Genomic DNA, 23,361 nt, shown 5'->3' with positions numbered 1-23,361 from the left:
ACTGAAGGTAAAGAAGCATTAGTGTCTTTTTTAAATTACTCAAACTTTTCAAAAGTTAAACAAAGAGGTTAAGCTTATTTGTTAACCCAACATCATTGTTTTGTAGTACATCTCAATCGCAGTATTTGACATCAGAGTGCTTAAAAATAGTGCTTAGTTGTTAAAAAACGAATAAAGTTTTGCCAGCAAAAAAATAGTTGTTCTAAAAAATGTTGGTTTGTTTACAGTATATAGAAAAAGCAGGTTTTTGAAATATTTTTTCTATTATTACTATAGAAAAATTACAAGCTAAACTTTTTGCCTGTAATTCACAACAAATAACTGTAGTTTTTTTTATTAAATACTTGAATATATGAAAGTTACTTAATGTAATTTAAAAACAAAACATTTAAAGTCTTGTTCACAAGGGTATATTTTAAACACAGATCAAGTTGTTCTAGAACTAAATAAATTAAGCGCTAGCTAAAAGCATCTTAAGTATAAGTATATTTTGTTTTTAAAACACTTTTCAATTAAATTTCAAATATACTTTTTTACGACAATAGTCAGATTAATTTAAGTTAAAATTTATTGAAAGGTAGTATTTAAAACATGAAATATCGATTTTAAATAATTAATTATTGTTTTGATTAAAAGCTTTAACGTAAGAGCTCAGTATAAAGTTATGGTGAAATATAATACAAATAAACATAAAACAGTTTGTGTCTTTTTTTTGCAATATTTTGTTTACTAAATATATTATTAAATTTTACTGCTATAGTTTTTAGTAAAAAACTTAAACATAATCTATAAGCTATTTTAATAAACTAAAATCAAAATAGTCGAGTAAAAATTTTAGAGTATAACTTGGCTAAAATTTAGAAACTGATTGTAAGTTTAGATTGAAATTAAATGTTTTATATATTACGCTGAACTCAAACAACATAACAAATGTAAAAAGTACGCTTTTCTGAAATTATTGTAAACAATTATTAAAAAAACAATTGAAATAAAAGTTGACCAGTTTTTATTAGTTAGTAAAACATTTAAAATAAATAGATAATATATTATTTTATTATTTTGTACTTTTGTTTAAAATCTATTGGTAAGATATTTTCAGTGTAAATATTTACTTTTGAACGACTAAAACAAAGTAAAATTTCTAAAAATTCTTAAAAATTGTAAAAAATATAACTGATACTTAGCAATCATTTTATTTATTTAGTTTTACTTGAACACGAAGAAAAATTATTCTATCTTTAGTACAAAACTTTATTAAGTTGTTTTATGTTTTTAAATTATATTTTAAGTTTTAGTTTAGTTACATTACTATAAAATTTGTTTAACTTTAAAAAACTCATTGGTCAATTTAAATGAGACATGAGACATTCATTCATTGTCTTATTTTAAAATACATTATTGATAAGTTAAAAAAAACAAAATACTTACTTAGACTAGTTTAAATTAACAACAGCAAAATAAGTCACTTTAGTCAATTTGTATAACTATATGCAAAAATGATTTTTCGCTTTACAATTATCACGTTTCATAATGACCGTTCACTTGAATTAAATTGAAGCATAAAATCCCGAGCAGGTGTACTGACTTTATGAAGCTCTATAAATCATCTTGTCATTTATTGTAAAGCACATCCTTCATACATTAAGTAATTTTTCAAGGTAATTTTACATGTAATTCAATAATGACAGGTCACCATTACTGTAAGTTTATCATACCATCTGCAAAAACCATAAATCATAAAATATAGAAAACTGCAAAACGTATTTTGAACGTCTGTATTAGTGATCAATGTATTAAAAAGTAGTATTAGTTATGTTAAAAAGATAATTTAAACTTCGATTGTTTTTATTTTTGTAAAATAATTATCATAGTTTTTATGCTTAGTTTTGGTTTGTAATTACAAAACATTTTACTATGTCAGAAATAGCAATTAGAAAAACATAGAAATATAAATGAATTACCTAAATAGAGCCATCCATTGAGTTTGATTTTACTGTATATCTGTATTTCAAATTATGATTGCTTAAAAAAAAAAACAGCATGACTTGTTATTAGTGCAAATGTATCTTTAAAATTTAAAGGGTAAACATTTTTATTTTAAACCAATGCAGATTTTGTGTCTTTTATAAAACGAATAAATAGTAATAAGTAGTATATTTTTTATTTAAACAATAATACACTATTTTTACAATTTAGAATTTAAATTTTAAGTAAAACTTTGTTTAAGTTAAAATGTTTTTTTTTATATATCTAAAAGATACTATAGTTTAAACAAAATGTTTTTAATTTTTTCTTTAAATCAAGTTAATAAAGTTAATACATACGTTTTTTGTAAAAGTAGTCTTTAATTACAAAAATAGTTTTTCAAGGTTTCATAAAAAATACAATTTTCGTATATTAAACTTAGAATGTTTTTGAAGTTTTGCTAATATTTTGTTTCAATCTTTTATTTTATTCCTTTTTCTTAATTACTATTTTTATCATCTTAGTGTAATTAAAAATGTAAAACAAAGCAGTATGAATAAAATTGAAAAAAATGAAAAATAAAAGTAAATAAGTCTTTAAATGATTTAAGTCCTACAATATTAAGTAATATTGCTTTTTAGTGATCTGTTTGAATAGTTAACTAAAAATACAAGACATAAAAATTACATAAACATTTCACTGCTCCGTTTTACTGATTTTATATGAAACATGAAGATTTTTAGATACAACTTTATTTTTAAAATATCTACATCTTTAATGATGTCCAAATGATAGCAGTTAGCGGTATCATAATCTATCAAAAAAAAAAGAACTATTAGCACCTAAAAATGAAAACTTAAAAAAAAAATATAAATAAAACTGTTATCAAGTTATATTATATATATATATATTTAAGATGGGCAAAAAATTTATACAAATTGTCAAAAGTAGTTGTCGCAATGATTAATTTTACTTTTTAAATGACAGTTTGTTAAAATAAAAACAATTCTGGCAGGTGCGTTAAGCTTTAAACAACGTTGAAATTACACTTTTCATTTGAAACAAGTTTTGCCACGCTAACTCAACATATGAAAGGTCAAACAGATAAACAAATTTTACCTGTCATCTTTAGAACCTTCTCCAAATTAAATGGAAGCTAGAGTATGTAGAAATATTAAGTTTTATAAATTATTCTGCTGTTCTTTTGTTATTTTTTTTTTCACAATTTAAGTAATTTTATATCAATAAATATTGCAGACATTCTAAAGAATTAAAATTTATGTAACAAAAATTTTAAATATTAGAAAATTTTAATAAATTTTCAGTTTTTCGTAAAAACCGTAAAAATTTGTTTTTAAAATACTGAAACAGCCGCTTTTAAACAAAAGCATACCATCACTTAATAAAACAATACCACCAAAATGGTTTTACAGGTGGTATCTGATTTAGTTCCAGTGATTTCTTATGTGATCTTTGCTGAATCATGATATTAAACTTTGGTAGTATCATATTTGTGAACTTTAAAACTTTTATTTGAAAACTTTAAGTTTCAAGTTCAAACTTAGATTTTTACACGAAAATTCCATATTGGTCTTTTGTAGATGAGGTAAAAATTAAATAAAAATGATAACAAAATAATTTTCTTTAGTTACATTGTAACGTGATAGGACTAATATAACCGACAAAAATATCTCAATAATATAGTGTAATTAAAAATCAACAAAAATTAAAATATAAAAACGAAAAAAGACTTTTAAGAAAATGAAAGTAATTTGAAAAACTATGGTTCAAAATAGTTAAAAATGAAAACTGACAAAGTAAAAACTACCTGAGTATATTTATTATTAAAAATTTTATTTATGTGACACTTTCAAAATTTATTATACTTTTCTCTTTTTTATTTCATAACAAATGTAGTTACCGTTTAAGTAGTTGTTATCATTTCTTACATTTTATAAAAATTGTGTGCTTTTAAAAGCAGTATGTTTAATAAGAAAACAAATAGATTTAATACTGAAAACAAAAAAAAATCACGAATAATAAAAAAGTGCTAGTAAAGGGTTTTACCCCAACAAAGTAGTATTTATATTAAAGCGAGCTTTTAAAACACTAGAGGACTATTAAAGACTTATATAACGCTAATGTGTTATGCTTTTTATTGTTTTATTTTAGAAGAGATAAGTCAAAAGAAATTTTATGTTGTATAAATTACCATCGCTAGTTTATGCAAAGTTTTCATATCTACTTAAATAGTCATCATTTGTGTTATTACTGCAAAATTATAAAGTTTAAGACAATTTTTAACATCTTAAATTTATAATTTCCTTTTATTATACTTTAAACATTTAACAGTGGTTAACTTACCTCAATATGTTGTATAAGTATATAGAGTTAATTAGTCAGTTTATACTGCTATTTTAGGGTATTGAATTAAAGCATGTTTTAGTATGATTTTGAACTTTAAGTTTAAGCTAACAGAATTCTTTTACTTGAACTTATGATAACTATTAGAATTTTGATTAATAGTTCATTGTAATCAATAAAATATTGAGATGAAAAGTAACTTTAGGTTTGTAGACGTAGTGCGCTTTTTCTAAAAGTAAAACTAATGTTAAAACAGTACAAACAACAGTAATCATTTATTATAAAAAAACTTTTTTTTTTTTAATATTTTACGTTTATATCACCATAATACTCATTTAAGCATTTTTATTCAAACACAACCACCAACTTAAAAACAATTTAAAATGTTTTCATTATTTGGTGTCTCTGCATGCCGGTGATTGACAACTAAATATTATTTTTGCTGCCTTTTTGACTGGTTCTTAATATCAAGCATTTCTTGTGAATAGAAGTTGCAAGCGAACTTATGAATTATCTAAATAATTGTTTGGCAGCTTGGGTTGTCTTGTGTTTAATTTTGGTGTTGTTTGAAATATATTTGTCTACTGGTTAAAAAAAAACACTGTAAACTTGCTTATTTTATTTTCTTACGTTAGGGTGATACACTTATCTACATATTTAATTATTTTTAACTTTTTTTTTTCCGCGATGTGTTCGTTGAAAGTAAAGGTTTCTATCACTTAGGGGTTGGCAACCTACAAAACTTAGAAGGTTCAAAAAAATTAATAAGTGTAACAGTAAATGAACATTAATTATTTGTTAGCATTGATATATAAAATGATACTAAATACATGTTTGGTAAACTAAGTATATAAAGTTTGTTAAGGATGCTATGTTAAAAGTTAAAAAAATTTGTTTAGTAATTAAACTTAGTTTATATTGTATAGATTGAACATATAAAGAATATTTAATGTAAATTATACCTAATAATCTTTTTATTTAATTTAATCTTTTTTCTATATATCATATACAAACAATTGAGTTAAAAAATAAGTTTAATTTATAAAGATTTGTACAACCAAACTTGATTAGTTACTGTCTGTAAGTAAAGATGGTTACAGGCTATAGTTTACAATACATTGGAACTTGTTTGAGTTTAAATTTATCTGAAGGTTTTAACTGACTTTAAATAATTTAAAAAAATCAAAAAATTTTATCAATGATGTACATAAGTAAAATTTTTATTATTTCTTTGCATCTTAGTGAAAACAAGCAATGATGTTTTTTGTTTTATAGTTATATTACGTATATAAGATTTTGAAAAATAAAATACCTACCGGAAAAATACCAAATAAAGAGTTTTAAAGCCGCATTTTAAAATACACGTGAAAATGTTCTACGAAAAAAGACTAGTTCTGCTCATGATTAGACACTTTCCAAGTCTAAAAATTAAGCATTCAGTTATAAGAAATAATTCTCTTTTTGTAGAACATTTTATAATTTTATGTTTTTATCCCAAACTTTGTTTTTAAACCATAAAGTTCATTTATAGTTACTGCCTACATAAACACTATACATAATTATACATGCTTTTTCTGCTTGTTTTCTAATGTGTGTTAATATTTTATAGACTCCGTAGATCTGTTCTTAAATTTATTTGAGAGCAGTGAAACGCCGTTAGTTGAAATAAAGTTTTAGCACAAGAACATCTGTGGTATATATATATACAAAACTACGTTTTACAAACACAATTTTTTCAGACAGAACAGCTAATCATTTTGTTTAATATAAAAATATTTCAAATATAAATCAAAGTTTACATTAAAAAAATATATATCGATTTATATATAAAAAGGTTTATTTCAAGATAAAACCTTTTTATTAAAAATATCTTAAGGTGGGCTCAGTGTGAAAGATTTGATTTATCAAGTTAAATTACTTAATTCGATAAATATATATTTATTTTTTATTTATAGTTGAATCTGTTTGTTTTTTTGTTAGACATATCTATTAATTCAAACCCAAACTTTAGTTTAGTTTTGCTTATAAAGAATGATTGTTTTTAAGTTTTAAAATTGTTTAGTAATTCTTTCTACACAAAAACTATAGAAAGCAATACATTTAGGTTTTTAAAATAAACGTTTTTATGTACTTAGAAAATAAAGATTAAACATTGTTTCAGACACTTTTCAATTCATTATTGTTATATAGCTTAAACATGTTGTTACAAAATAAAAATGAAAATTTTTATAAAAATAACTCATAAGTATTTCGTTTAGTTTTATATTACTTTATTATACTAATATATGTAACAATTTTTTTTTTAATCTCGCAAACAAGCTATTAAGTGGCGCCTAATATAATTAATACATTATTAAAATGGTTTGTTTTCAATTGAAGCGTCATAGTGAAACAACATGATACAAAAATGTTAACACTGTTAAGTTCAAATATGTCATATGCCGCTTTAATGTGTCAATTACAGCATTAATTTCAGTAGTTATGTTAGTTCTGCAGATAACATCGTTGATAAGCTATTTCTTTGTAGTATTATTTTTCTTTAAACTCTTTTGTATTTAAAATAACTCAGTTTAAAAACAAATTAAAAGTAAAACAATATTACTTTCTAACTATTATTGGAAAACAATACTCCAACTTGTTGAGTAAATTTTAGTAAAAATACATGCTTTTATTTTATTTCTGTTTATGAACTTCAGACAGTTTTTTTTTGTTTTTTGATTCATTATTTTTTTCTTTTAAACGTATCAGCTTTAAAACATACTAATTGTTTTTTTGCGATTTTACATATATAAATTAATTAAAGTATAATGTATATTACATTTTTAAAACTTACCTAACAACAAGTAAAACAAAACATATCAACATTTAAATTAGAAAACTTAAACATTGAGTTAAATAATAAGACTTCATGTTTTTAATTTAGAAATGTCGAAATTTTAAAACGTAGTATCTATACTGAAATAATTAGTCAGTGGAACCTAAAAGCACACAAAAAAGTCAGTGGCTTTCAATCAATCAAAATTGTTTGTAAAAGTTCATTCGCACACAAAACACGTACTTAAGTGACTGTTTCTTTTTAAAAGAGAAGTTTTAACCGTGGCAGGTGCGCTAACATTTAAGTAGCGTTGAAGGCATTTTTGTCATTTATTACACGTTAGACATTTTCTTTAAATTAGAAGATTGGCATAGGAAAGAGAAATTAGGAAATTATCTACGACATGCCACCTGTGTGAAGAAATAGATAATTTGCTGTGTTTTTCGGCTTGATAACCACTTTAAGTAGGTTAAACATCATTGTACAAATCTCTAAAGTTTTATGATAAACCAGTCTATATAAATACATTTAGTTTAAGGAACACAAAGCCTATCAACACTGCAAGTCTAAAAATATTTAGTTATTTTTATTATTTTTGTTTATTTTTATTAGTTTTAATTTGATGTACTTATATTAAACATTGTTTGAATAAAATTTTCCTTCTGATGTATTTTATCATATCTAAACCATAACTTTACTAGCTTGTTTATTAAATTAAAACTCAAAGTGTCTTAACAACTGATAACATTGTTATAAAAACTAATTAGTTTCATAACTGTATTATGTACTATTGATATCCAAAAGTTTCCAACAAAAAGAAGTTAATATGTAGTTAAAGTTTAATATACATCAGTAAACGTCTTATCGTTTAGTATAGTTTTATTTTAAAGCTAACAATATCTTTTGATATATAAAATTAAAATTTGAAAGAATAAAATAAGTTTATATACTTGTAAGGTTTCATACATTTTTCAACAATTTAATAACTTTATTGTATCAAACAAATAGTATTAAGTTTTCTACTTTAACAGTTTCTACCGATGTAACTAATATATATGATTACACGACAACGATACACTAGTTGATTTGGTTTTTCAATTTTAATTAAGTTTGCTGTAACACACTAGAACAATTTTAAAGTGAAATGTAGATAGATACCTATATAAATCATAGAAAAACGTAAAAAAATAGGTTTTTGTTTTAAACTTTATGACAAACTTATATAACAATCAAAGTTTTTACTCCTAAATGAATAACCTAAATAGAATTTTTTTTTACCGATCTTCCATACATACCAGCTTAAAAGTCACCAAAGATTAGTACAAAATTTGGTGGTTATCAGTTTAATTATCAAAAATAACTTAAAGCAATATTTTCATGAATTGTGTTTAAATCGAACTTGACTGCATTTATCACCTCAGGATAATTCTTAAACTTAAGTTAAATGGATTTAACGCGTTTGCTTGACTTTTTTTTTATCAGAACTGCACAATCTTTTTTCGTGTTTCATTACCGGTAGTTCAAGACCTCTAAATGAACTTTATATAAGGAAACATAGCTGTTTAATGCACATTTAAAAAAGGTATATTTTTATTCTTCTTCATTGTTTGGGTGGCATATGTTTTGACAACTGAATTAAATAAATGCTAAGAAAAACAAAAAATACAAACAAACTTTTTAAATCAAATAATGATAAAACTGAAGTAATTCAAAAGAGTGTAAAAACTAAATGACAACTGTTTACATTAAGTTTATAAGTTTGTATCCGTTTTGTTAAGATAAGGATACCTAAGTTATTATAAAATTAGAAAGTTAAAAAAAAACTTTACAAAGTTTTGACTAAGAACAAACAATTATTAAACAAATCAGTACGGTAAAGTAAAAACTGGCATTTTTTTTTGCATTGCTTTGTATACTTTTATAGACTTACACAACAAGCCCTTTTCTTAAAATAAATTAACAGAAGGACTTTTATACAAAAATTAAATAACTATCATTATTGTATAGACGTATAAAATAGAAAAACGTCATTAATTTACGTTATAGGTCTTTATATCAGTAATATTTTGTAGTCACACGGCTAGGTTAAGAAAATTATTTACAGTAACCTTTCGCATCTTTACGCACTCGTGACGTTACGCACTCTCGCTTAGTTACGCATTTCAGAATTCTAAAAAATTCAAAAAGTAAAAACATGTTTTTTTTTAATATTGCAAAAATTAGGTTTATTTATTTTAGTGTTGTATATGTTTATTTAAAATTTCTTTTTTAAGTCCGAACTCTACACTTTATATCTTTAAAATTTGTAAAACTATTTTCCTTGACTCATTGATGAATATTTAGTTATACCTTAGTATATCAGAATTTCATTCCTACTGAAAAAATCCATCTATATAATTTTAATACAATGCAAGACAAGTTTATCCCTATGTGGGCAAAGGTAAAATAAATAAAAAGTTGTAGTAACATAAACAATTTTTATTAAACATTCTCCTTATATTTTTGTTCAAAACAAGAAAGCTATTACAGCACCAAATGCATACTTTTGTAAAAGGCTATTGAAACAAATTTTAATATAGACACCACACTATTTCTTAATTGTAAACAAATGCTTAATTATAAATTGAATTTGCTAAGTAGAATATAAGTGTCAAATAAGTCACATAAAGATAAAATCTACTTATTAATAAAACTAGTAAATATTTTTACAAGTACTATTATTTTTCTTAAATTAAAATCTTTTTTTATCAATATACGTATAGTTTTATCGTTTGTTTTCATATTTATAAATTAAGTAAACCTATCTTAAAAGTGCGAAAGTCCCCAATCTAATTTTAACTAGAAGCAATATCAAAAACATAAATTATAGTAAGTATATTTTGTACCTCTCGTATCTTTACGATCTCACGTATATTTACGCACTTTTTCTGTGGACACAATGTTCGTAAATAAGCGAGAGGTTACTGTAGTTGAAAATTTCAATTAAATTATCTCAAATAATTAAAAATTTATGTTTTAAGACTTTAATTTAATACTTAACATAATTCACTACTTTTTAAGCTAGTCTAAGGTATATTACAAAAAAAAATTCTAAAAACAAAATAAAATATTTACATATTTTAATTTGAAATAAAATACATATATAATAAACAAGTATTAAATAAAACTATAATTTATAAAGCTACAAATCAGAGTTAACAAATATTAACACTTTAAGTCCTGAACAAGAATTAAATAACCGAATGGTTTTTTCGTGCACCAGGACCTAAAACAAAATATTTTGAGTGCTTTTTATTAGCCATTTATTTGGATAAAATACTATTATGTAATTTATAAACATTTTTTTTTCAATTTTAGCAGTACAATAAATTCATATTATAAAAAAGAGTATATAATACTTATAAATATATACAGTAAGTAAAATTCGGTAAAATTTTTCAGAGGACTTAAAGGGATAAGCTAATTTCTAAGAAGAGTTTTGAGTATTATTTGTTATATTGATTTCATGTTTTAGTTAACTATAGAACACAAGTTAACTTTTTATTATCGGTTTTGAAATACTTTAGAAAATCAAAAATCTTAAAAATTTCTAAACATTTAAATAAACTACTTTATGTCTGAAATCAAATTGTGGTATTTATAAACACTTCAACTTTTTTAAAATATGAGTTCATTGATGTTAAGTATATGCGTTAAACAAGTTTTTTTTTTTTTTGATTTTAGATAATTGAAATTGTTTGTACTATTTAGTAATTTCTATAAATAATGTTACATATTTATAAATAAATTAAGTTAGTTAAAGTAAAAAAAAATCAAGTTTATCCCAAATGGCTGTTTAGTTTTGACAATACTAAAAAGCTATTCAATATCCTGTTTGACTAATTTACTACAATCTATCATTTTCTTATTTTGAACTAATCGCGCTTTTTGAGTCGTCAATTTTAGTTTGTTCTCGTTAAAAATCGTTTAAACTTACAAACGGCTGATTATAGGAAAAATTTGTTTGTATTTAGACATTTCTTAATTTTTGTTTCATAACATATACTTATGAAAACAGTTGTTTTATATATAGATAATGAATATGATTTTGTTTATTGCTGCTAAATTAAATTTAATTGAGTAAATAAATTTTTTACACATAAACAGCTTAAAAACTTAGTTAATAAAAACTTGAACTTAAAACAAACCACTTTACTTTAAATTTAATAATACTTAAAAGGTATAACAAAAACTTTTAAGTAGAATTTTCATCGAAGGAATTTTCTTTGAAGAATTAGTTAAAAGCTTATGAGGTCGGTGCTTTTGATAGTAGCTTTGTTGAAATTAAAATAAATTACCTTTGGTGGATAATGTGCGCAACAAATTCGTTTACAGGATTTTGTAATTTAACTGCTAAATGACTTTAAGTTGAAATCTAATAAACCTAATTGTTTATTGATTGTTGTTTTAAAGTATTTAAAATATAAGTTTTTAGATCTTTTTTAACAATTCTCATTAGAGTTTTTAATCTTTCACTCGTTTAAAATATTACATTCGATAATGAATTATTATAAGATTTGAACATTGTATTTGCCTTTGTCGTAAGTATAAAACTGTACAAAGTTTGTGGTTTTTATATAGTTTTAGTTAAACCGAAAGTCACTAAAAGACTTAGATAGTTTTTTGTTGAGTTTTAAAACACCTAAAATTTGAGCAACACATTTTATTTTTACAAAGAGTATTTATAAGTTAATACTATAAAAATCTAGGTTTTTAAAAATTGCAAAGACACACTAATCATTTTTAGAATAACGAATAAAGATCAAAATTTAAAAAAATAATATTTTTACACTCAAAATCTTAAAACTTATTTATGTTTTATTTAAACTGTTTTTCAAAACACTTGACATTGTGTAGTAACATATTCACTAAAATTGCTAATAGAAATTTTAAACTTCCAAAAGCTAAAAACGATAGAAATTTGGAGCTAAGCTTAAAAGTCTACTTCAACTTAGTTTTTAATTTTTACATTTAAAGAGCTACAGTATGTATATTAAAGAACACAAGCACAATATTATACTTAAAGTTTAAAATCAGAAAAACTTCCTGATTAGACCTTAAAAACTGAAAGGGTGGTTATCTTTTTCATATCAAACAAGCGGCATACGTGTTTTTAAACTTAAACCAAGTCTTAAACTTTGTGATGTAATCAGTTGTGGTAAATTTTAGATATAAAGCGTTACACTTTAAAAATGACATGCTTGAGCTTAAACGTGACCTTTAAAACAAATTCTTAAGAAGTTTACTATTCATCCAGATAACAGATAAATATTCTCTTTGCATATTGTGTTTAAGGATGCACCTATATTTATAGTCAGACTTTTAGTAACATAAGTTAAACTTAATTCACCAATTCTTTTTTCATCTTTAACTAATTGCTTATAAGCTACAAAGTATAGAAATATTACAAAATGTCTTAATACATAGAAATAAAAGTATAACTTTTACACAATGTTGTATATCATAATTAATAGTAAAATATTTAAAAGTCTATGTTATACTTCATTTTATAAACATAATTAAAAACGCACCTAACCATATAAGTAATATGTATTTTAAAAATATTCTTTTAATGTCAATTTACGATTAAACTACATTTAATTTAATATACAAAAAGATGTTTGCCTAGCAGATTAAACTCATTTTTCAACAAATTTACATCAGATTATGTTGTTGTGGTTTTGTCAACCTGTACTTGAAAATGAATTAGTTTACTACTTGTTTAAATAATGTTTGAATGAATATTACCGTTATACAAAACTAGATTTGTTTGGAAAATATGAAACTGTATAATTATTATTGTTATATACAGTTAAAACAATAAATAGATTTAGCTTCAAAACGATAAAAAAAATTGAAAATAAATTATTCTTCAAGAAAACTTTAAGCTATTTCTTGTTTCAAAAAACATTTTAAATTAGTTAAATTTAAATAAAATGTTATTATTTTGTTAATACTCTTATTAGGGGGAAATTGTATACAATTTGTAAGTATTAGATCAAAAAATTATTAATGATATCATTCCAAACAAACTAAGCCATGGTAAACCTATTAATTAAAAAGGTCTTTACAAAACTTAGTCTTCCTACAACTTTTTTCTGATCTTAACTTTTAGAAGCAAAACAATCCATGACTAAGCATTTTAGTTAATTTATAGTGTTTATATGTTAGAAAGATGACAAGCAAAAACCATACCTTCTATATTTGTACCGGAGCTTCTCTTATTTTAAAACTCTTTCAAAACCAGTTACTTGTTACTTAACTAATTTTAATCAAGTTTTATATACTTTTTTAAATTTTCATAGTATCTTTGAAATTTTAAAATTGAACTACAGGTCAAACGTTTTAAAAGTAATATCAGTGATATTTTGTTATTCACTATTATAGTTAGGGAAGTACTATACTTTAAGAAAAGTGTAAGACATGAGTTTATTTAACTATTTAACTTAAGCTTAGATGTTAAGGAAGATAAAAAACTACTAGCACAATATAATGAACTATACATTTTTTAAACAAATAAAAGTATACTGTTTTAACTCAGCTTGCTATCTTATTTTACTGTAACTATAGAAAGAATTAAATGTTTTAGGAAAACTATGTATTTAAAAAAAAACAACTAAAATATTTTTTATCAACTTAAGGAAAAAAACAGTATTGATTTTACGTGTAACAAACGCTTCTAGCTAAAATCACCTGTTAATTAAACTTTCTATTTAATACAAATGTCACGTTATTTCGTGACTTATCTATTGTTTGTATAATTAAACTTTTGCGATTGACAGACTTTTTATTTGTTTACTTAGTTCATCTGAAAATTGAACTATAAAGTTTATAATTGGATGATAGTTGTTTAAAATGCATAAAATTGTTTTTCTGACTAATACAACATATTCAATGAATCAAAAGTTTACTTTTGCTATTTTTTTTAGCTCAATAAATAAAAGGACTGTTACAATTAATAATTAAAGAACATTTTGTACAGTTATTCAAAACAAAAATGATTAATAAATTGAGTAATAGTTCGAATAAAAAAGAAAAAAATAATGCAGAACTATTTTTCAATAACCCATACATACTGTTTTTCAGTTCATAAGTAAACTTATATTTGTAATTTTAATGTTTAACGTACAATTTTTTTCTTCAATAATAACTTTCTATATAAAATATAAACAAATAAGGGTTAAAATTTATAGCAAATTTTTTACTATACTGAAAACATTAAAATTAGTTTTAACTTAAAAAAAATAGATTACACTACTTAGCTATATAAGTTGTAAATAAGGCAAAGAAAATGTTTTTCAATAAAAGTAAATATTTAAAAAAACCAAAAAAAGTGAAAATATTTAAATATAGCAAAATATTGATCCAATACTTGAAATCTTTTTTATTTCTCAAGAAAAATAAAACTAAGTGTAAAATCCATTTTTTAATTAAACAGGAAATATTAAAGCATTAAAATATAATTAATTTCTATTTATATTAAGTTTGATTATAATTAAAACCTGTTTAAACTTATTGCTTTTAAAAAATGCAACAGTTATATATAATTTTTCAATTAACCTTTATCAGTTTGTAGTATTCGTTTCGGTAATGTAATTTTATTTATGTTTCTTTTAAAAACTTAATGTTTGTTTTATGTTGTATTATACTTAAGAAAACAAAATTTATAAGTTTGAATTAATTAGTTTCTTTTTATATACAAAAAATTTAAAATTTTTACAAACTTGACCTTTTTTCATTGATCATGTATTTGTTAGCGTAAACGTAAAACATACGTTAAAATTTTATCTGTTGACACGCATTAGGGGAAAAAAGCAAAAACTTGTCAGATAAAAACACAAAAAAAAAAAAACGAAATAATTTTACAAATAAGTGCATATCTTAAGTAAAATTTTTTGAACGAAAGCCGAACGGTTTTTTAAATTAGCTTGTCAAGAAGATTAATACTGAATGTTTTATTACTTTCTCTTTTGAGAATGGTAGTTTTGAATATTTAGTTTTGTTTCTTTTCATTAACAAAATTTTTGACATTTTGTGATTAGCTAATTTATCTTTACTATTTTATTTTTGTTTTGAGTTATGAACATGAACAATATTAAAAAAACTAATAATTCTAATTTATTTTAAATAATTTGAATTTTACTTGTTAATTGTATTTTATTTAAAAACATACTTAAATATCTAACAAGTTATTTTAGTTCTAAACAACTTTATAATAACAATTTTTAGTTCAAAAATTAGTAAAATGTTTTCAAAAAAGGTAATTAATTTATTTATTATCATGTACCTCATTAAAGCAAACTAGTTTAGTAGACGCGTACTGTTAAAACAACTAATAAATAAACAAAAACTGTCACAAACTCTATTTCCTAATTATATTTAGCTTATTTAAAACTTTTAATTAAAATTACGTTTTAAGTTTACCGACAAAAAATACTGTCTAACAAAAAATACCTTTAAAAAAGGATAAATCGCTAAAAATAGTTACAGCCGTTTGGTTTACAGACAATTCTCATAACTTAATACTTTAGCTGAAAGTAGAACCCGTTTATAATAACACGTCTATAGTGTTCCCAGTTCACTAAAATTCCACTTATTTGTTTAATTAGTCGGATTAAACAAATATTTTATCAGATGAGTAAACACAACAGAAAACTTCGTCTGTCAGTAGACAAACAATGACACATATCATAAGCTTAAGTTTGTTTTCTCTTTAGATGTTTACAGTAAAATTTGTTTTTAAGAGTTACGTTTTAAGACGAAACCAAACATTTTTGGCTTTGAATGATAGTAAAAACGTAACAAAATTGATTTGAAACGTTTTCTATAAGAACATATTTGTCTTTGAACAAAACTTGATAATTTATGCAAACGATATTTTTTTGATGCTTATTTGTTTCATCTTAAGAGTTATTATATAAAAGTTTTGTAAACATTTAGTACAGTTTTTAAACAAAAAGTAATTGAGTCTTACTTTATAATTTTTAATGTCGGTCTAGTTTTAGTTAGTAAATATCAAATAAAGTGAAATATATTTTATTTAAATTTTTTTAATATCAAAAATAAGTTTTAATTAAAATTTAATTTAGTTAATCTGAAAACAAAGGTTAACTGAACTTTGGTTAAATTTGAGAATAAGTTGAAAATAAGTAGATATAAAAGTAATAATTCAACTCAAACTATTGTTAGTGTAATAAGCTTTTCAACAACATTGAATTGCCACATTGACCAAAGGCCACGAAGTCAAAAACTAGATTATTTATAAGGCTCTAGGTTGACTAAAAATATACTGAACCTATTCTATGAGGTGGTCTATGAGAAAGAAAACGTACAAAAAGAAAACTTTATGTATTAAATTATGCATAAACGTTAAAGTACCGCTACACGTAACCGTTCAAAAAAAAAAGACTTTAAATTTTTTTAGGTACTTTTTAAAAATTTTACTTTAAATGTGAAATTTAATTTAAAGATACATGATAGTAGTACTAACTTTTTTTTTCTTGACATAAAAGTATTTCTATAATTTTATTCAGTGTGTATAAAATAAAAATAAAAAATACTTTGAAGAACTCGTAAAAACTTAAAACTAGTCTCGCTTGGGCTACATAGAGGACGATTTTTGTAGTTGAAGTACAGCCTTTCAGTTAAACTGACTTTGCACTTAAATTAATTTTAATTTAGCTTTGAAGATTTAAGGTATTTTGACGTACATTTTTATTAAAACTTATTTAGTTTTAAAACTTAAAGCTTGTTTACAAGATTGACTTCTTAATTTAATTACAATTTTTAAATTCTAATGCAAAAGTTATTTCTCTGAAATTAATATATAACTGTTTTTGCATATGTCTGGATATAAAACAAGATCATTATAACTATTTTGAAAATTGAAATCACTCAAACCACTTGAAACAATCTAAAGTCTTTGTTCTAACCAGGGGTCGGCACACTGCTGACTTTAAAGTCAAAATCTGCGGCCCGCGAGCTCCTTTTCATTCAGAAATACACATTTTCAAATTAATAAAAATTAAAAATTTTATAATAAAAACTTACAGCTAGGCTCTTAATTTAATAAAAATTCTTTATTACTGCTCTAATATTGCTAAATTTATCATATTTTTGATCTTAAATATCATTTTTCTACTGAATACTAGAACTTTTTTTAAATGACGGCCCTAAAAGGTTTTTTATAAATTTTTTCTTGGAAAATTGGCCCGCGAGTTACATAAGGCTGTCGACCCCTGTTCTAAACTCTGCTTCTAATTTTACATTAATTTTTGGTTTTAATTGACTGGAAAAAAAAAATTTGTGTTAACAACCACCGTATAAGTTTAATTAATTTTTCAATAATACACATTTGTTTTATACGCTTTTAACAACTGGTCAAGTTTCAAAATTCTTAAAAAGCTATGTATCCAATAATGGTCGTTGAACCTTTTACCCTTGTTTTCAACAAATCAGTCTTTCTAGCACATTCTGAATTTTTTTGGTGGTCTAATAAGGCACTTGATTAGTAACTTAGAAGTTTTGATCAAGTATCACTAAGTTTTTCATTTCACAATGAAGAGCTGTGTCTTTTAAAGTTTAATAGGCGTTTAATTAGAAGTATTTTACTAAAAAGGATTTTAGATAAAGACCGACTTGTTACTGCAAAGTTTAAAAAAATTCTTCTTAAGTATAAATAAAACTTTACTTGACACAATGAACAGTAATAGGGATAAATGACAAGTACTTCATCAGTCACCAACTATTTTTGTTTGTTTTTTGTTAAGTTTTACCTCGTTCATTAACCTCGTTTACGAATATTTTGTTTTATTCTGTATAAAAGATAAACATTTATTAAATCATTCAAAACTTGTAAGGCTAGAAAATTTTTGTTTAACAGCAATAAAGCAGATATCAAGCTACTAAAAACTATTTGGTTAAAAAGTACATTACTTTCGTTTGAAAGTGTTATTTGTTTTTTTTTCTTATCCTTAAACTTGACTTATATGCCTTGTAAATAACATTTATCATCGACAAACGCGAAAAGCTACAATAAAATACATTAAAATCATTCAAACTTAAAGAATTCGCATTATTTTTTTTGTTTTTTCGCTACCATTTAAATCACAAAGAAGGATGTGCGTATTTTAATTTCGTTGCAACGCGCATATATGTAGTGAGAAACTCAGAAGCGGTTCAATGATTGTAGCAGCAAGAGAGGTTGGTACTCAAGAAACACAAAAAGTAAAATTTAAGCATTAAACTATCGTCAAAAACACTGCATTTTTAAGCTTTCTGCGCTGGTATGCGTTATTTAACTACGATATAACCGAATTTCAATCTGATGTCAAACTTTGAGCGTAAGTCAATGCAGTTGATTAAAATTCCTTTTGTGATGAAATAATCTTTTTTCGTTTCCCAAACACAGCGTTTAACTTTCTATCAATCAGAAAAAATAAATCAATTGTTTGTTAAGACGTTCTTTGAACTGAGCTTACAAATGGCTTAATAGTTTTAAACTAATTTTTGAGTTTAAAAAAATTCTCGTTAACTATTCTTTCTTGATTGGCTTAAGAAGACAAACTTTAATTTAATAATTATGGGTGTTGTAAAGTGTTGTTATTTACCAAAAATATTTTAATATAAAAAACGTAAAACTTTATTTAAAAAAAAAAAAACTTTTTTTAAAGTTATTCATTTTTTGTTATCATCGTCTAAAGTTATCCTAAATACAAGTTATCTGGTGTTTTCAAACAAAAGTATATTGATATGTGCTTGTTTATTAACTGCACTAATTAACTTTTTTATTAATTTGCAACATTTTTGTAGGACTAGATGCAAGATATAATAAGTTTATATACATTTTTTGAGTTAAAATTATTCATGATGTTATAACAATTATAAGAGATGTTAAACTTTTAGTTTTAAGCATATAACCGTAAATTAACAAAACAAATCGTTGCTAAACTTCTAATTTAATTTCAGATCAAGCACTCTCTGTTTTCTGTACTACTCGCTGAAAAAGACGAAAATAAGTTGTCAATCGAAAAATCAAACACTAGAGGTAGAAAAGAGCTATCATAAGGTTGAAAGATAAAAAGGCAAAGCAAAAAAAAAAAGAACAATTTTCTGAACATCGATTTTTTTGTTTCTAGTTTCTATATGCCTAGTTAGCTAAAACAAGTACTTCAGCTGTTTTTATGTATTTTTTTATTGTTTTTACTTTCAGAAAGAACAGAATTATGTTAAAGCATTCAATTTTAATAGCATTATTTTACAGATCAAGTTTTTATACACGTTATAAATTATATAATCAAAAGAAGCAATGAATTACAACAAAACATCAAGAATTTTAATAATATTATTGCTTTGCTAAACTTCAAACATATTTATTTTTATTTTGATTAGTAACGATTCAAATACATTTTTTTTAAACACAGAATTTTAACTTTAATTACTTTTGTTGATAATAATTAAAAAGGAGCAATGGATAATTATAAATATCTACAACCTACCGAGAATGGTAAACCAGAAGTAAGTTGAAATATTTTATAGTAACTTTAAAGAAGTCTTTACTTTTAAGCAACAAAAAAATATCATTAAACTATATTATAGATCACAATTTAAAAAAAAACATTATAAGAGAAATAATTTTTAGCTATATTTTTATTGTGATTGATATATTTTAATTATAAAAAGAAGTGTAATAAACCTTATATCTAAATAAGTTTCAAGCGTTTGTATGTAGTTCCACTTTAAAAAAAGATGTTTATATCAATTTTTTTTAACACCATTAACTTTTTACTTAAAAATTCCTGTTTCATTTAGTGTTATTGTTTTAAGTTTTTCATACTTAACTGCTTGATACATATTGTTTTTAGTTAAAGTAAGTTGATAAATATTGTATTTTCAGATCAACTTAAACCTGTCTCCGTTAGCATTGCTAGAACAAACTTGTTCGGCAATTGAAAGCAATTTGTTCTCCAAATCCAAACAGAGTCCCAAAATATCAAAGAACTACCAAAAGGTTATGAATCATCATTTCGTTAAAACAAAAATGACGGGGAGCTGTAAATCGTCAAAGACTTCATACAAGATAGATGAAGCTTTTGACAAAAATATGAAAACTCAAAAAAATCAGTGCAAACGAAAATTCAGCCAAAACTCATGCGCTGGGGCGACACCATCGCCTAAAAAGCAGAGGCTGACACCAATGAGTGCAAAATCAGTATCTCCATTGGATGTTGACAGCGCTTTTGTTCAAAGTAGTAATGCTATGCCCGTTTCAAAAGAAAGTCTGCTCTCTGAAAGCAACTTCAATCATCAGGCGAACATTCAAATGCAGATGATGAATCCGATGCATTACTACATGAAGACAATCGAAGATCAGCTGAAAAATTCTCAGCACGTCTGCAACTGGATGGTCAATAACGTCACTTGCGGCAAGAAGTTTTCGACTTCCGACCAACTTATCTCCCATCTTCAAACTCACGCTATGACGTCACAACAGCCTTCGTATCCACCAATGAGCAGCTTGCAAGCGAACCAGATGCTCCAATCAGCTTACAGCTTGTTGCAGAGCCAGCAGAATCAATTAGCGTCAATGCAGTTGGCAGCTCAGAACAGTTTAGGGGATTTTCCCTTTGTACAAACCGATTACATTTTTTAACCAGAATAACAATTTAAACTTTTCAAACGGATTTCCTTTGTTATACAATCCACTTAGCCACGTTTTGAGTTAAAACTAAAAACATTTTTTTCTTCAATTAAAGGATCTATTCTTTTTTTTATTAGATGACTTAGATTTTTTAAATACGTACTCTAACTATGTAACGTATGTACAATAGTAAAGATTTTAACAAAATTATAAACGTTTTAACTTTTAATTTAAGTTTTAAAAATAGTAAGCTACTTAAAATGTTGTTTTCTTTTAAAAGTTATACCTTATACACTTGTTGAAATTCTACAATATTGGATAATATTAGTCTTGAAAATTTGTTTATAAACTTTGCAACTTTTCCTAGAGAATGTATAAAGCAAAAACTTTTAAAGATGCTTTAAAATTGAATCACATCAAACTTGTTGAAAAATATAGTGTTTTAAATTTTATGTTTCGGTTATTCTTTATGATAGTCAGAAACGAATATATGACTGTTATTACAATAAAAGTTTTATTACCTACTATTTGCGTTATTTCATTTGTTTACAAAATAAAACTCTAAGTAAAAATGAAAATAATCTTCAGTCAGATATATAAACTAATTAAATCTTAAAAACATATTTTCTAATCTACGAGTATCTACAATAATTTCCTAACATTTAAACAAATTTTTATAGAAAAATAGATTTTTATTTATATACACTTAATTTTATTGTATTTATATGTTACATACACAACACTAAACATTTTAAGTTAGTTATTTATTTTTTCCTTTCAACTGGTTTAAAACTAAAAATTTTAGTGTTATTGGTTTGGAAATGAAAAAGTTATCTTACTAAGTTTAGAAACACATAAAAAAACAGGCGTTATAATTAAAACAGACGTTTAGATTTTGTTATACTCATGAGTATAATAAAACGTTATTAACATTTTTAATTTCAAAATAAAATATTTTAAATATGTATTGACTTTGTTTGTTTTAAAGTGTTTTAGGACTATGAAAAAACCCATTAGTATATAAATTACTACTAAGTTTAAGTTGTAAAACTAAATAGGTATGTTGTGAATCATCAACAACTAAAGCAAAAAAAAATGTTTCAATATAAAAAGTTAAGTTGAATTTCAATAAAGTTAAGTTTTATTCAAGTAAGAATGCTAACAATATGTGTTATTGTTTCAAATTAATAAAGTGAAAGTAAAGTAAAAACGTTTTTAATTTAAACTTTAGTAAAAAGTTCTGAAAGAGTGAATTGATAATGATATTTGCTTTTAAAACGAGAAAACTCCTGATGATTTACATTTAAAATTAGTCGAGTTAACGTTTGAAATAATTTAGTCCTTGTTTTTTCATACTGTGTAATTCAAACACATTTTAACTTTTAAGACGAGTTTTTTTTAAGGCTTAATATTTTTGAAAACATGAAAAGTGCTGCTGCTTGTAGCTGATCAGTCTTGTATTGTGTTTGCTCCCAAGTGACTGATTTTGTTACTTATTTCTTGCTTTTCTTTCATGTACCATTAAAAGCGGAAAGCAGCGAATTGTTGTTTGTGAAATTAGATAATTTCAAGCTAATAAATCTAACCTGCAAATACATTAGTTTGCGAAACAAATGTTTGATATTTATTTTTTTTAATGTGCTCGTTTTGATAATTTCTTATATAATCAATTTATTAATTGCACAATAACAAGAAATAACTTATTTGGTTTTTGTTTAATTATTACTAAAAACATTTTGATTCAAAATACTTACTAAAATTAGGTTTTAAACTATACATTTAAAAAGAATTATCATAACTTTTTTACTTTATAGCTGAGGATTATTATTAACTTGCATTAATATAAATATATATTGCTATACACAACATTTTGAACCATTTACCATAGTGCTCACAGATTTTTTTTACCTTAATTTAAAAAATTTCTTTTAGATCATATAAGTTTTAAGTTATATGAAAATTGTTTAAAAACTCATCAAAGTTATTATACTTTCAATACTAGTTAAATACTTAATGTTTACTTTTATTAATTTTATAAATTACAATGCACTTAAACTTAACGTTTTTTTAACAAAATCTTAGTTTTTAAAATAATCTTAAAACAACAGTTTGTTTTTCTAGGTAAAAATAGTTGGAGTGTTTTAACTTATCTAAAATACTTAGTAATACAAAAAAAATAGTTCAAACTATATTTGTTTATTATTTAAGATTTTAGTGTCTCATTCTACTTGTTTTAAATAAAAATATGCGTTTACTACAAAAAACTGTTTCTATACTTTTTACAGTTTATTTGAAAGAGACATAAATAACTCAATTACGAGTAACTAAAGAAGTAACTATAAACTAAAGTATAAAAAAATTATAAAGCAATACGAAAACTTCCTCAATATTTAATTCATTGAATTGTTTTTTCAACGAAAAATCGACAGTTGATAAAATTTTTCAATTAAAAAGGCATAGTTTAACCTTATAAAGTAAAAAAAAAACTATACTGCAAAAGCCGTGAATAAAAAAATCAATACAAATAAAAGTTTGTGAA

At 23.7% G+C, this 23,361-nt stretch overlaps 1 protein-coding gene across 1 annotated transcript; it reads left to right on the top strand.

Annotated features, from left to right (window-relative positions):
• Window positions 1-19,603: 19,603 nt before the first annotated feature.
• Window positions 19,604-20,868, top strand: LOC145847135 (uncharacterized). Its single transcript, XM_082953525.1, has 2 exons — window positions 19,604-19,699; window positions 20,079-20,868. Exons 1-2 carry the CDS (start codon window positions 19,652-19,654, stop codon window positions 20,832-20,834), a joined length of 804 nt encoding a protein of 267 aa, XP_082809651.1. The 5' UTR covers window positions 19,604-19,651; the 3' UTR covers window positions 20,835-20,868.
• Window positions 20,869-23,361: the final 2,493 nt, after the last annotated feature.

Source organism: Thalia democratica, chromosome 1, assembly GCF_965202585.1.
Source record: "Thalia democratica chromosome 1, ktThaDemo2.hap1.1, whole genome shotgun sequence".
NCBI classification, from domain to species: domain Eukaryota; kingdom Metazoa; phylum Chordata; class Thaliacea; order Salpida; family Salpidae; genus Thalia; species Thalia democratica.
Note: the sequence above shows the minus strand (reverse complement) of the source record. Positions and strands in the feature narration are given on the sequence as shown.